This window comes from Letharia columbiana (genome assembly GCF_014066305.1).
Source record: "Letharia columbiana isolate WasteWater2 chromosome Unknown Sc0000060_s1, whole genome shotgun sequence".
Lineage (NCBI taxonomy): Eukaryota > Fungi > Ascomycota > Lecanoromycetes > Lecanorales > Parmeliaceae > Letharia > Letharia columbiana.
The window spans coordinates 83,957-100,735 of NW_023501104.1; the positions used below are offsets into that span (position 1 = coordinate 83,957).

At 20.8% G+C, this 16,779-nt stretch overlaps 1 protein-coding gene across 1 annotated transcript; it reads left to right on the top strand.

Moving 5' to 3' along the window:
* Positions 1 to 3,075: 3,075 nt before the first annotated feature.
* Positions 3,076 to 3,570, top strand: HO173_011288 (uncharacterized protein; the record flags this gene model as incomplete). The annotated part of the gene is made up of 1 exon (XM_037313169.1): positions 3,076 to 3,570. One exon carries the CDS (start codon positions 3,076 to 3,078, stop codon positions 3,568 to 3,570), a length of 495 nt encoding a protein of 164 aa, XP_037159964.1.
* Between the last annotated feature and the right edge of the window lie 13,209 nt (positions 3,571 to 16,779).

Below are 16,779 nucleotides of genomic sequence, written 5' to 3' on the forward strand. Positions count from 1 at the left end.
ACTCGTAAATATTTAAGACTTTATTAAATATATTAAATACTCGCTTTAGCTATATAGCTTATAGTCTAATAAATAATATAAACGAGTTTATTAATTCGCTTTAAGTACTTTTACTCTTATAATTATATTTCTTCTTAGAAGATTTAATCTTTAAATCTTATTATTATTACGTCTTATAATTAAATATATATAAACTTATTAATATTATTTACGCTATTTATTACTAGCTTAAATATAGTTTAAACTAATATATATTATAATAGCGTATTTATATTATATATCTTAAGATCTTTTTAAGTATATTATTATATTTATATACTAAATTATAATAATATTACTATATATATTATTATTTTAATTAATAGAATATAGACGTAATATTATCTTATTACGATATACTATTATCGCTATTATTATACGCTATTATTATATTATTACTTTATAATTATAATAATTCTATTATAATAATTATTAAAAATCGCGTTAATAAGTATAAAAGACTTACTTTTAATTTAACTTTTATTCTTTTTAATAATAATATTAACGTCGACGCTATTATAAGTAAATATTCTATTCTTCTTTATATTTACTATTTTATCTTTATTTATTCTTATCGTAATATCGCGATAGCGAGTTATATATTATTATAATAATATAATATATATATCGATTAAGATAATAGTTAAATAAGATTATAATTATTTAAATTAACTTTATATATAATAAGTATCTCGAAGAATACTTTATAATACTTTATAAATAGTATAAGAAGTATATTAATATATTAATAGTAATATTAAATCTTCGCTTTTATAATTCTATAAGTTATTAAATACTTATAATCGTTATAGTCTTTATACCCCGCGCTATTATTAATAGATATTTATATTTATTTTAAAGATATACTTAACTAAGAAGATTATTAATTCTCTTTATCGCTATTTTAAACGTCGTTTATAAATAAAAGAGATATTAAATAATTAAGAGATTACGCTAATATATATTAATTTCCTTTTATTATTATTATATATATACTCTTATATATAATTTTTATATAATTTATATCGTATTTTCTATTAATTTACGCTAGCGTAAATATAAGCGATACTTTTATAAGAATTATATATATATTATAAACTTAATTCTTATTTATTAGATTAATATTCTTATTATAATTTATATTAGCGAGAATATTTATACTATTCTTTATTACTAAATTAATATAAATTTTAATTAATATATATTAAAATATATAGTTAATATACGTAATAGCTTATCGCGTTAAGAAACTTCGATATAATATTATTATCTTCGCCTCTTTTTTAATTACTTCTCTCGCTATTTCTTATATTAAGTCTTTTTATTATTTAATAAATCTTTTAAATAAATAATTACTTTTTAATATAAGAGAATAAATAAGTTAATATTAGATAGTAATAATTATATATATAACTTTAATAATTATTTTTCTTATTATATATAACGCCTCGACGCTTTAAAATCGATTTATAAATATTTTAGCTATTTTCGCTAAGTCTTTTAGCTATAACTTATTTACTCTTCGAGACTTCTCTACTATTACTACTTTCGTAATTTTTTTTACTTTTTAATCTCTTTTAATAATTATATCTTTAACTTTATCTTAAATACTAATTTATATAATTTCTTTATTTACTTAAAATTCTTAATTATATCTTTATCATTTTTAAGATACTTTATTAATTTTTATAAAGCTTTATAAGATAAGAAGTCTTTTTAGTTAATAAAAAATTTAATCTTATTTTTATAAACTCTTTTATCTAATATCTTATTAATCTTCTACTCTTTTTCTTTATTAATTAAGATTATTTATAACTTTAAATTATTATTATACGAGTATTACGACTTTAATAGTAATATATAAAATATAAAATAAATTTTTTTATATCTAATAGAGAGATTTAGCTTATAAATTTATATATCTATTTTCTTTAATATTTTAAAAGATCTAAATTATTTATAATTAAGTTTCTTCTTTAATTATAAGATATATATATTTAAACTTTATAATAGTACTTTATCTTCTTTTTTAAAGATTATAATTTTATAATTATTATTATAATACTTTACTTACTACTTTAACGCTCGCTTCTATAATTCTTTTAAATATAATCTTATTTCTTATAATTATTTTACTTACTCTATAATAAGCGATATTTTCTCTCTTAAGATTCTACTCTTAAAAGTATTTTCTAGATCTACTATATATTTTATTAATAAGTCTTATAAAATCTTATTAATATTTATATATATATTATTATTATATATAAATATAATTATTAATAAGATTTTAAACTAATTATCTTATTTATAATTATAATATACTTATAGATAATATTTTAATATCTAATTTTATCTCTTAATCTAATTATTAATTTAAGAATAAAATATAATACTTAATCTACGCTTCGTATCTAGATATTAATATAATATTATTTAAAATTTATTTATAAATAAAGAGTTTTAATTCGAAATTAAGTTATATATTATATCGCGTAATAATATAAACTCTCGCTATAAGATATTAATAAGATTATTAATCTTTAAATCTTTTATAATTATTATATACGTTAAATACTTAGTTAGCTTATTTATTAAGATTAAAATAATATTATAAATCTTATTAATATATATGTTACGGATTCCTCCACTAGGCGTCCCGATTGGGCTTAGTGCCTTGGCACTGCAGAGACTTCTTCCACTGCAGGCCTACATTCATATCATTATCACACCACACACACATTATTCATGCATATGATTCCACTTAGGACTATTCCTTAACAATGGTAGCAACACCCTGGTTCTAATAGACCAGAAGAAGCCGTCCAATTGCTTCCGCCCACCTCGCCTTAGTCCAGCACCTACACGGACCCTACAACACTCACTATCGGAGAAATACACAGAGAATACCACTCCTATCGGGTGCAGTATCTCCAGAGTCTCTAAGACGCCCACCTCGCCTTGTCCAGCACCTAATCGGACCCTACAAACACTCGTCTACAGCGATCCTTTCACTAGGCCATTCGTCCTACCACCATGACTCCTACCACCATGGCGTACAATAGCCACATTTCCAGCCCTATGCCTGGCTTTACAGCAGAGCAAACAGCCTCCCTACAAGTCATGATCAAAGCAGCAATCAGTCAGGCTATGACAGCCTTCGAGACCAGACAGGCAGACCTTCAAGCCAGACATGGGCCTGAATACCAGCAACAGTCAACTGCGGAGAAAACTGCGGAGAAACCTACGGAGAAAACTGCGGAGAAAACTGCGGAGAAAACTGCGGAGAAGACTACGGAGAACAAGAGCACGGGCAGCAGCAGCGACAATGACAATACGGGCACGCTCTCCACTATTCCACACCAGGCTACTATGCACTATTGCGGAGAGTCTGCCATTCGCCTCAGTAACGCTCCACTTCTCGCCTCTCTTCTCGCCTCTCTTCTCGCCTCTTTTCTCGCCTCTCAACTCGCCTCCCCGCTCGGCTATATTCGATATGCGAAGGATATGGAGGCTACAGGTCAAGGATAGGTGCATGGGTATGTGAATGGCGCATGCTCTATGTAGCCGGTTAGGGATTCAGCATTTGGCCATGGGGATTTCGGAGAAGAATCGGGAGAAGCAGGCCTATGGCACTTGATGTATCTCTGGCGTCTCCATGTCTGCAGCGAGGACGCTGTCATTTTTCTTCTTCGGTGGCATTTGTTACGGATTCCTCCACTAGGCGTCCCGATTGGGCTTAGTGCCTTGGCACTGCAGAGACTTCTTTCACTACGGAGGGTGACACCAAAAGTCCTGCACATGCGCTAAATCTCTTGATATACTTGGTAAATATTCTAAATATCTTAAATATCCTTAATATCACTACTTTTTACTTAATAGCGACGTTAATATTATATATACGAGGTATATATATATAAAGTATATATATACGAAGTATATACGCGTTATAGCGATATTATAGTTATATATAAAGAGTATATTTATCGAATTATAACGTTAATATTAAACGTATTAATTTATAAGAAAAGAGAGAGAATCTTAAGATTTTATATTATATATAAAGTTCTTAATATAGCTATAAGAAGTAATCCTCTCTATATTCTCTATATTAAAATATTTATAGATAAAGCTTAAGCTATTAATTATAATAATAATATTAAATTTTAGATACTTATTTTAATCGAAGCTAATATTATAACTTAAATTATTATTACTATTATTAAGATCTCTCGCTTTATTACTAATTATCTATAAAAATAAACTTATATTAGAGAATTTAATTCTAGTAAATCTTAGAAATTACTACTATTATATATAAGTAATATATCGAGATCTAAATAATCTCTAATTATTATTCCCGAGATTAAGAGTACTATTATAGTCGCTATACGAAGAGATCGCTATGATTATAAAAAAACCTTATTTATATTAACTACTAAATAAGAATTCTTATTAATAATAATTTTATATATACTTAAACGAAACAATTTTCGACCTTATAAGATTATTAAAAAACTCTCTTTTATAAAAGCTATAATAAAAGCTTAATATTAATTCGCTTTACGATATTAAGACTAGATTATAAAGAAGTAAAAAAAGTAATTTAAAGTAATAACATTAATATAATCTTAAATTCTTAATAAAGAAAAGTACGTGTATAGCGATAATCTAATGAAATCTTTATTAAATCTACTATACGATATCGTTTTATAAATACTATAAAATTTATATTCTAGAGTTATTTCTTATATAATAAGAAGGGGTTATATTATATTTAAAAAGCGGAAATTATAGCTAAAAAGAAAGAATATATCGCGAATCTCGCTTAAATTAATAATACTTTAGAAGCTAAAATTAAAGAAGCTTAGAAACTTAAGATCGATATACGATAAATAAGTCTACGGAATCTTTCTAATAAGAAACTTAAGTGAAAGTTTACTATTAAGATTAGAAAAGTTATTATTAAAAGAAAAAAGAGAGGAATTAATTAATATCGCTATTAGAAAAGATATATATATTTATATTTTTTATATTTCTCCTTCTTACTAGATATAGATTCTTATTTTAAAACTTCTAAAATTCGCTTAGGAGTATAAATAAGAGTAATTTAATATAATATTTATAGAAGATAAGGCCTCGATTTATATATTAAAGTATTAGGAAATAGTTTATATATTAATAAATATTATTTAAATAGTTTAATACGATAACTTTTTAAATCTTAATATAATTAAGCTTTATTAACTATAAATAAAGCGTTAAATTATTCGAAAAGATATATTAAGAACTTATAAAGATATTAAGAAATAATAATTATATTACTAAAATTACGAGCTTATATAAAAGAGAATTTAGAAGTAAATAGAGCGAATATTAAGATATATTATAGAGATTATTTATCTTAAAAGCGATAACGAGTATAAAGAAGATTATAAAAGAGGTAATATATAATTCTATAACTCTACGAAGTAAGTAAATAAATATATATATAGCTATATAAAGTATTATTACTAGAAAAATAAAGCTATCTAAAAAAAGATTAGATTTATTAAAATATTAAGTATACTAAGAGATTTAGCATATATATAGAACTTTTAATATTATTCTTTATATAGATCTATATTTATATTATTATTATATTATATATATATTATTTATATATATAATTTTACTTAGAACTATTTCTTAATAATATAAATCTCTTATAAATAATAGATTTATAATAAAATTTAGTATTATAGTATAAAATAAATTTACTTTATTTTAAGAAAATTAACGTTAACTCGCTATATAACTTATAATAATAAATTTATATTCTTTAATAATCGAGATAAGTATAAATATATTATATTATATTACTTATTATATCTATTTAATAATATTTAGATTTAATATTCTTTTTAATACGCTTATAGATAAAGTATTTAATATTAAGATTATTATAATTTATATAAAGAATCTCTTTCTTTATAGTAGAATTATTAGAAATATAAATTACGAGATTACGACGTAGTAGTCTATTCTTATCGACTCTCTATTTCGAAAGCTTATTCTATTTAATAGCGTATTTTTAATATTACTTCTTATTTATAATAAAAGCGTTTTTATATTATAATTTAAGTAGTTATATTATTATTAATTCTCGTAATTTTAAATAAAATCTCTTTAACTTTAAAATTTAATAAATTAGAAGTTAAGACGATATTATAATATCTAGAATACGTATTTATCTATCGAGTACTCTTTTATTTAAATTAATAACTTAAATATCTATAATAATAATATTATTTAATTACTTTATTAACGCTATAAGTTTAACTATAGTAAATACGCTATTATATTTTTATAAATTAAATTAATATTCTTAATTATAAAGCTTATTTCGTAAGATAGAGAGAAAATTATTATTATTATTCTCGCTATTATTTAATTTAATAATATTAAGTCTTCTTAATAATATATTTATAGAATTAAATTTTCTCTTATAATATTCGATTATAAAGTTAAATATAACTAATTTCTTAGCTTAGCGAATCTACTTTATATTAAACTCTTTTATCGTTATAAAATAATATAAATTATTATAATCTAAGATTATATAAATAAAGTACTTACTATTTTATAAATAATATCTTTAATTCTTAAAGTCTAATATAATTATATAAAGCTTTTTATTATATATATTTTAGTAAGACTTAGTATTTTTAAATTTATAGCTAAAAAAAGTAATAAGATATTATTATTTATTCTCGCTTAATTAATTAAGTATATTACTTATATCTACGTTAAAAGTATTAATTTTTATAATAAGCGATACTTTCTAATTATAATATTTTAATATAAATATAATAATAAATACTCGCTTAAGTATTTTAAAAGTCTTATATACTTTTTTATTAAATACGAAGAGTAATCTAATCTCGTCTTTCTTTACTTTTCGAGTTAAATCTATTAAAGACGTAGCTATCTATAAAAAGTCTTATATAAATTATTAATAAAAATCTACGAATTTTAGAAAAATTAAGATATTCTTAATAGACTCTAATTTTAATTATTTAGTAATAATCTTAATACGTAATAACTTTCTTTAAATACTACGCTAGTTTATTAAGAATCTTAAAAAAATAATCTTATTACGATTAAAAGTATATTTTAATAATTTTATATAAAGTCGATATTTTAATAATACGCGTAGTACTTTACGTATATACTTCTAATATAACTCTTTTATTTTAAAATAAATTAGTATATTATTTAAATATATTATATAAAAGATATTAATATATAGTTTAAATACTTTATTTATATAAGCTTAAAAGATTATAAGAGTATTTATAAGATTAAAAGATATTACTTAATATTCGAACTAGCTATAGCGAGTTCGAAAAATAATTTTTTACTTATCTTTCTTTTATACTCGTATTCGATAATATATATTACGAATATTAATCTTAATAAAGTACTTTATATATATAAATCTTTTTAAAATCTTTAAAAGTAGTAATAACGAGTAATTATTCTTAATAATTATCTCGTTAAACTTTTAATAATTAACGAGTAAAGGCCTATGAATTAAATTCATAATCATTTTTTTTTAATCGGGGCTATCGAGTAAATTTTGGTAAGCGATCTTTGATAAGCGATATCTGAATTCCTTACCTTTAAATATCTATAAGACTAAATTTAGTAATTCTTTTTTTATCTAAAAGCTTACATTATACTCTATAGTTTAAGTTTAAAATTCTAAAATTTTAATAGAAAACAAAAAAGTTATTCTAAAATTAAATAATGTACACCTATTTTTTGATTAGGGCTGTCGAGCGGATTTTGGTAAGCGGACTTTGGTGAGCGATATTTGAATTCCTTGCGCTTTAATAATTATAAGACGAAATTTCAAAATTCTTAAAAATTCGGAAAGCGCAGACTGCGCTTTAAAATTTAAAATTTAAAATCTTAAAAAGTTAATAGAAAATAAAAAAGTTTTTCTATATATTAATAATATACACCTATTTTTTTAATAATTACGAATATTAATTTATTTACCCGCGGTGTCTAATTAAAAAGCGTAGACCTAATAAATTAATAATTAACTATATATACAAATTCAAGATTTTCTAATTTAGCTCTATCTTATTCTATTATATATACTAATATATAATTATAGCGAGTCGTCTAGTTTCTTAATAAATAGTATTAATAAGTTAATCTAACTAGTTAAGAGTTAATTTTATTTTCTCTTAAGCGTAATATCTAGATAATTCTTAATCGCTATAAACTCGTTATACGATATATTATAAATCGAATTACTTTTAAATAGCCTTTTAAATAATAAATTAATTAAATACTCGATCTAGTTATATATATTAAAACTATTAAATAACTCTTCTAAAAAGACTTTTAATAGATTTTTAAATTATTTAAATACGCTAAAGTCGTCTAGCTACGTAATATTATATTATATAACTTTATTATAATTATTCTTATTATTTTTAAATAGAATCTAATATAAAAAAGCGATAAACGCTTATCTTAGATTATACGTAATTATCGTATTAATTAATAATATAAACTACTTTATATTTACTATTACGATATCTACTTATATCTTATTACTTATAAAAAAATCGCGATAGATTTAGAATTACTCGCGCTAATAAATATTTAAATCGATATTATAGATTTAAGAAAAATTAAAAATAAGATTATATCCTCGTATATTTATAATATACGCCTTTAAGATTTACTCTTACTTTTTTTCTTAACTATTCGCGAGATTAAAAATTAGATTATACTTCTTATATAAGAGTATCTAATAACTATTAATAATATATATTATTATTAACGTATATTTAGATATAGAAATTTATATTTCTTTAATAAAAGATTATAATACGAAGATTTTCTCGCTATCGATATCTATTAAGATAGTTATTTTACGCATTTTATTTAATACGAGTAAAGGTCTATAAATTAAATTTATAATTATTTTTTTAATTAGAACTATCGAGTAAATAGATAAACGATCTTTAATAAGCGATATTTAAATTCTTTACACTTTAATAATTATAAGATATAATTTAAAAGAAAAAATCTAAAAGCCTATATTTCGTTCTATAATTTAAAAAAAAAATCTCAAAATTTTAATAGAAAATAAAAAAGTTATTCTAAAATCAAATAATATATATCTGTTTTTTAATCAGGGCTGTGACGGGTCGGCTGTCCGACTATCGAGCGAACTTTGATAAGCGATATTTGAATTCCTTGCGCTTTAATAATTATAAGACTAAATTTAAATATTCTTTTTTTATCTAAAAGCCTATATTTCGTTCTATAATTTAAAAAAAGAATCTTAAAATTTTAATAGAAAATAAAAAAGTTATTCTATATATTAATAACGTATATCTATTTTTTAATAGTTACGAACGCTAATTTATTTATTCGCGATAACTTAGTCGATCTAATTAAAGAGCGTAATAACTTTAAATTTATAATTAACTATATATATAGATTTAAGATTTTTAAGCTTAACTTTATCTTATTCTTTTATATATATTAATAATAATTTTATCTCTTAATAATAGAGAGCGAGGTTATCGCTTAATTAATAGCGTATTTAATACTATAGCGATAAGTATTAGACTTTATCTTTTCTCTTATTCGATTTATTAGTATATATAAAAGAATAAAATAAAATTAAATTAGAAAATCTTAAATTTATATATATAGCTAATTATTAATTTATTAGATCTACGCTTTTTAATTAAATACCGCGGGTAAATAAATTAGCGTTCGCAATTATTAAAAAAATAGATATACGTTATTAATATATAGAATAACTTTTTTATTTTCTATTAAGTTTTTAAGATTTTTTTTTAAATTATAGATCGAAATATGAGCTTTTAGATAAAAAAAGAATTTCTAAGTTTAGTCTTATAATTATTAAAGCGCAAGGAATTCAAATATCGCTCACTAAAGTTCGCTTATCAAAGTCCGCTCGACAGCCCTAATTAAAAAACAGGTGTACATTATTTAATTTTAAAATAACTTTTTTATTTTCTATTAAAATTTTAAGATTTTTCTTTTAAATTATAGAACGTAATGTGGGCTTTCAGATAAAAAAAGAATTATTAAATTTAGTCTTATAGATATTTAAAAGCAAGGAATTCAAAAATCGCTCATTAAAGACCGCTTACCAAATTTACTCGACAGCTCTGATTAAAAAAAACGGTTATGAATTTAATTTATAGGCCTTTACTCGTAATTATATACTTCGTTATTTATAACGTAGTTTAAATACTTAGAAGAATTCTTATAATATTTTAACTATTTATAATTATAATATTATATTTTAATAAAAGACGTTTTAGACTTATTATAAAAGTCGTTATCTTTAAATTTAATACGCTTAAACTTTTAATTTTATAACGTTAATAAGAATAAACTCTTTCTTTAATCTTATTAATTTTTTATATATTATTTCTTAAACTTAATATATTATTAACTACTACTTCTTTAATTACTTATTTTATTATTAAAGCGAGTCTTATCTAGAATAAAAAGCTCTTTTATTTTTTATAGTCTTTACTTTATATTTTAATATTATTATAGTAATATAATATAAATAATAGATTAAGTAATCTCCTTTATAGCTTTTAAAGAAATTTTCTCTATTACTCTATCTTATAAGCCTTTTATACGTTTTAGATTAATTATATAATAATCTCGCTATAATTAAAGTATAATAAGATAGTTATTAAAGCTAGCTATCGATTATATATTTTTTATAACTACTTTAATTAACTAGCGTTCTATATTATAAGACTTAATAATTAAATTATAAACTTAATTTAAGTATTATCTCTTATATTTCTTCTAGATAAATTCTTTAATATTATATAATATCGTATCTCTAATATTTCTTTAAATCTATTTCTTAGTATTTATTAAGAGAGTAGAAAATCAGCGAGTCTTTTCTTCGTTTATATAAAAATTAATATAAGATATCGAGACGATAAAATTATTATAATTTTAAAGAAATATAACTATCGAGCTATAGTTATTAAGATATTATATATTAAATATCTTAATAATACTTATCTTCTTATAACTTAAATTACGATAATAATTATCGTTATATTTATAATAATATTCTTATATATTCTATATTTTAATTAACTTAAATTTTTCGATAACTAACTACTTCTTAATATTAAACTCTAAAAGTCGATAGCGTTAAACTTAAATTAAGTTTATAAGATAAAGATTTTTATTTATAGATAAAGAATTATTAGTATATATAAAAGAATAAGATAGAGCTAAGCTAGAAAATCTTGAATTTATATATATAGTTAATTATAAATTTAGGGTCACTACGCTCTTTGATTAGACCGGCTGAGTCACCGCGGGTAAACAAATTAGCGTCCGCAACCATCAAAATCTCTTACCCTACTTTTAACCCTTTAATAACTTTACTATTTTCTATTAAAATTTTAAGATTATTTTTTTAAATTATGAAGCGTATATTGCGCTTTTAAACGCTTTAAGAATTTCGAAATTTAGTCTTATAATTATTAAAAGGCAAGGCATTCAAATATCGCTCACCAAAGATCGCTCACCAAAGACCGCTCACCAAAGACCGCTCACCAAATTTACTCGACAGCCCTGATCAAAAAAAAACGGTTATGAATTTAATTCATAGGCCTTTACTCGTTAGATATAATATTTTAGCGATTATTATTTTTATTAATAATATTATTAGAATTTCTATTAATATTAAAATTAATATTATAATCGCTTAATTATATAATAGATATATTCTAATAAGAGTTATTTACTAGATTAAAAACGTTATTAATAGATTATAATAAAATATTTCTACTTTATAAATTAATAGAATTAACTCGCGAGTTACTTATTATAACTAAACTAAGTAACTTTATATAAATAAAGTTATTAGAATTATAAAATAGTAAGACTTCTTTTAATAAAACTACGTAATAGCTATATAATTACGAGATCTAGATATATAATTAATAGAATAAATAGATTAATTACTAGATAAATTAATAACTAAAAAAAGAAGAAGAAGAAAGAGAACTTATAAATATTTAAGACTTTATTAAGTATATTAAATACTCGCTTTAATTATATAGCTTATAGTCTAATAAGCGACGTAAGCGAGCCTATTAATTCGCTTCGAGTACTTTCACCCTTATAATATCTATTAGTATATCTTTTTATTCTTAAATTCTTTATTTATTTTCTCGATATATTAATAAAAGATAAGTTTAAATTTAAAATTTATTAAGATTATTATTTATATTAAGAACTAATTAGCTATAATATATCTTCGCTTTTAAATATAATTAAAATATATTCTTTTATAAGAATTACGTATAATTTAATTTATATAACGAGAATTCTAATAAAAATAATACTTATTAAATTAATTAATAAATATTTATTTTTAATTAGATTATTTATATCTCTTATATTAATATAGTTAATTCTTTATTTATTTCTTATTAATTTAACTCTTTTAATACGCTTAATATTTATAATATCTAATTTTATTTATATATCGTTTAATTAATTAATTAATTAATAAATATTTAAATATTAATAGAGAATATTTAAGAATAGCGTATATAAATTCCTTCGCAATCTAATTTTATAGCTTTTTTTACTTATTATATTATTGTTATAAGATCTTAATTATCTTTTCTATTATCTCTTAGTTAATCTTAAAAAATCTTTTAATATATTTTCTCTTAGATTATTATATAGACTTATTAATAATAATTATTTAAATTCTTTTAAATATATAAATAATCTTTTAAATTATATTATTAGAATCGATATAGATATAATATTAATATAGATATTTTAAATAAGATAATTAAGATATCGAATTATATAGATAGAAGAAAGATATTAAATAGTAGATAAATATCTCTATTAAGACACGCTAGGCCCGAATAAGTAAGAGGACTAAATAATATATTAAGAATATAGAATACGCTTATAATACTATTCTTCTCTTTATAAAATTATATCCTATAATTAGTAAGTAGAAAGATAGAAAAATAAGTATATATATACGCTTAACATCTAAAAAATAATAAAAGCAGTAAAGAAATAATCGTGTTTGGGATTTACATCATCGTATCTTTCTTTATAAGAGATATTAAGAATAATAGTAGCTCTTTATATTTACGCTATAGCGATATCGCTAACTAAGATATAAGCGTATATAGAGAGCTTAGCTAGAAGAAAATCGATATAATATAATAAAAATAATATTTATAGGCGTAGAGATAAATAGTAATAATTTTCGAATTTATATTTAAGCGAATAAAAGGTTTATAAAATAACGCGATATAATTAATCGAGGGCTTCTAAATTAAATCGAACTAAATTAAGTCGTAAACGCTAAGAACTCTAATTCGATATTAATAAGTTTCTTTATAAAATATTATATAATCGATATTAATAGAGACTATTAATAAGAATAGTAAGATTTATAAATAACGTATTATAGCTTTAAAAGATATTTAAATATCTATTAATAAGGGAATTATATACGGGAGACTCTATATAATATAATTTATAATCGATATAAGTCTAAAAAATCGATTCTCGACTTCTAAAAAAATAAGATTATTATAAAGATATTAAACGATTTTAATTTAACTAAAAACGAGGTATCTAAGATAGTTCTATTATTTTATAAGTTAACCCTTATAGATAAAGCTCTTCGAAATATCATTTATAAAAATCGTTTATTAGGTCTTAGCAATTTTCGAATTTATCGCTATTCGTATTATACTACGTAGGGTTATTATCGAGATCTTTTCACTTAACTTTATACTTAAAACAATTATAAATTAATTTAAATATAAATATTTCTTTAATAATCTATTCGATTTAATCGTTAATAGTTATATACTTCGACGATAAATTTATTTATACTAATAAGGGGTTATTTATAATAAAACTTAATAGATTAGAATAAAAGACGTTATAGATTCTTATACTTAATAAAAGTTCTAGATAATATAAGATTTTTATAAGGCTTATAATCTTAAATAGATTAAGTTTCTTATAATCTAATTTGCGAGAAGGGCGATTAAAGATAATATTCTTATTACTTAAAAAGACCTTATCGCCTATTTAAAAGATAAATTTTTATTAATATTTATTAGCTTATATAATTATAACCTTTTAAGTATAATTTATATTACTTCTAATATATTTAAGAATCTATTTTATATAGTTCGTAATATTCTCTATTTAAGTAATATTAAGACGCTTATAAGTAGTCTTATAATTAGTAATATTTAAGCTAAAAGTTATTCGAGAATAAAACTTCTTATTCGCGAGGAAAGATAGAATATTAATAATCGATAAAATAGTATTATTATCGATAAACTCGATAATAAATAATTATCTTATCTAGTTATTCTATATATAATTATAATATATTTAAAGATAATACTTTATATTCTAATTTACTCGCTTAATCTATTTATCGATTTTAGAATAAAAAGCTATTAATAGTTTAATTATAATATCTAATTACTTATAAAAGAATTTTTATATAATAGCTATAAAGTAAAGATCTTAATTCGATATTATTAAGATTAATAAACTATATAAACGAAATACTTCTTTAAGTAATAAATTAACTATTTTCTTAGCGATAGTATTTTTATTAATATCGAAATAGATTACGTAATAACGTTTCTTAATAAATTAATTAATCGCTATTTAAATAGCGTTATAGCTATCGAATATAGATAAGCCTATAACGAAGTCGACTAATATATCTTACTATCGTTTCTATAGAATTAATAGAGACTAAAGTAAATTATATTCTCGATTTTAGAGTACTTTAACTCTTTAATAGATATAGCAATTCTAAATATAGATGACTACTATCGCCCTTATTTCTCGCTAATAATACTTTCTTTTAAGTAGTTTATAGGTGCGTATTATCTCGAAATAGTCGTAGAATAGTTAATTATATATCTCTTAGATAATATCGATATATATATTATCGAATACTTATAAACGATTCTTATAGTAAAGTACTTCGTCTTATACGAAGTATTTATTAAGAGTAATCTCTTAAAACTTATTCTTATTTTCGACGATAGTCTTATAGATTTTCATATAATAGTTATCTTTCTTATTAGCATCTACTATCTTATAGTAAATAAAGTTATTAATTATATATATATCGATACTTTCGCTATTTAACTTTAATTAATTAGAAATAAGAATTATTTAATATTATTAGCGTAATCGTTTATTCTCGAAATTAATTAGTTTATATCTAATTATTTATATAAATATATTAATCTTAACGTTCTAAGATTTAGATTAATAAATAATCTTTATATTAAATTTTAATAATATATCTAAATATCGGGCCTAGCGTTAACTAAGATCTCTTTCTTTAACGAAGTATATTAAGTTCTTATAATTTATAAGAGTCTTAATAAAGATATTTATATATTTTAATTTAAGACGTTAATATTTAAGATAGTAAATAATTATTAATAATTTCTTATCGTAGATTTAGTAATTATACTCTATTAAAATAAGATTTTTACTATAGAAGGCTATCGAGTAAAATACTTTTTTATTATCGTATTAAGAAAGAATATCTTTATTAACGTAGTCGAAAGAGTTAATCTCTAAAACGATCTTCTTTATTCTATTAAAATAATATAGAACTAAAATTTTAATAATAGCGACTTTAAGAAAATAAAAGACCTCTTAATATACTAGAGACTAATTAAATATAATCTCTTTTATTATAAATTTTATTATAAATTTAACTATTTTAAAGAAGTCTCTAATAAATCGTTAATAAAAATTATAAAATTCGATAAAGATCTATATCTCTTTAAGGTTAATAGATATAATTTACTTAATAACAGCCTAGATTTTAATAAAGTCTATTTATAACCTATCTATAGATATTAATAAATCTAGAAACTTAATTTCTTAAACGTAAAATTTATACTTAAGAATATTTATCTAAAGGTCGACGTTTTTTAATTTCTAAAGGATTTATTTAACGTATTAGATATATTTCTTTTTTATCTTATTATAAATAAGTATATTATCGAGATAAATCTAGTAAAAGTCGTTTAAATACTTAAATAAAATATTATTTATATATTATTAATATATAGCTAGACTATTAATTAGTTTAAAGAAAAGAACTTAATACTTATATACTTTAAGAGAGATAATAAAAGTAGTAAAATCCTCGCTATCGAGGTATATTTATAATTTATTAAATACGGCTATAATATCTAATTAAGTAAGATATTTACATTTCTAGATTCTTATTAAAATCTCATCTATTAATGAAATTAAATATCGATTTCTTTTAATAATAGTATTTAGCTTTCGATAATCCACATAAAAACGTAATTCTTCATTCGACTTTTCCGCGAATAGAATAGATAAGGCGAATAATATATAACTTGATATTATAAATCCCTTCTTTAAATGTTTATTTAGATACTTCTTTATCTATTTTAGTTTATATTCTAATATTAAATAGATTCTACTTTTCGAAAGTTTTATTTTATCGAAGCTATTATTGAATTCGAGCTTATAGTTATAAGGACGATATAGGGAAAGTATATTCGCCTTAGTTTTATCGAAAATATCGAGGTAATCGTAATACTCCGTAGATAACCTATATTTTACCTTCTT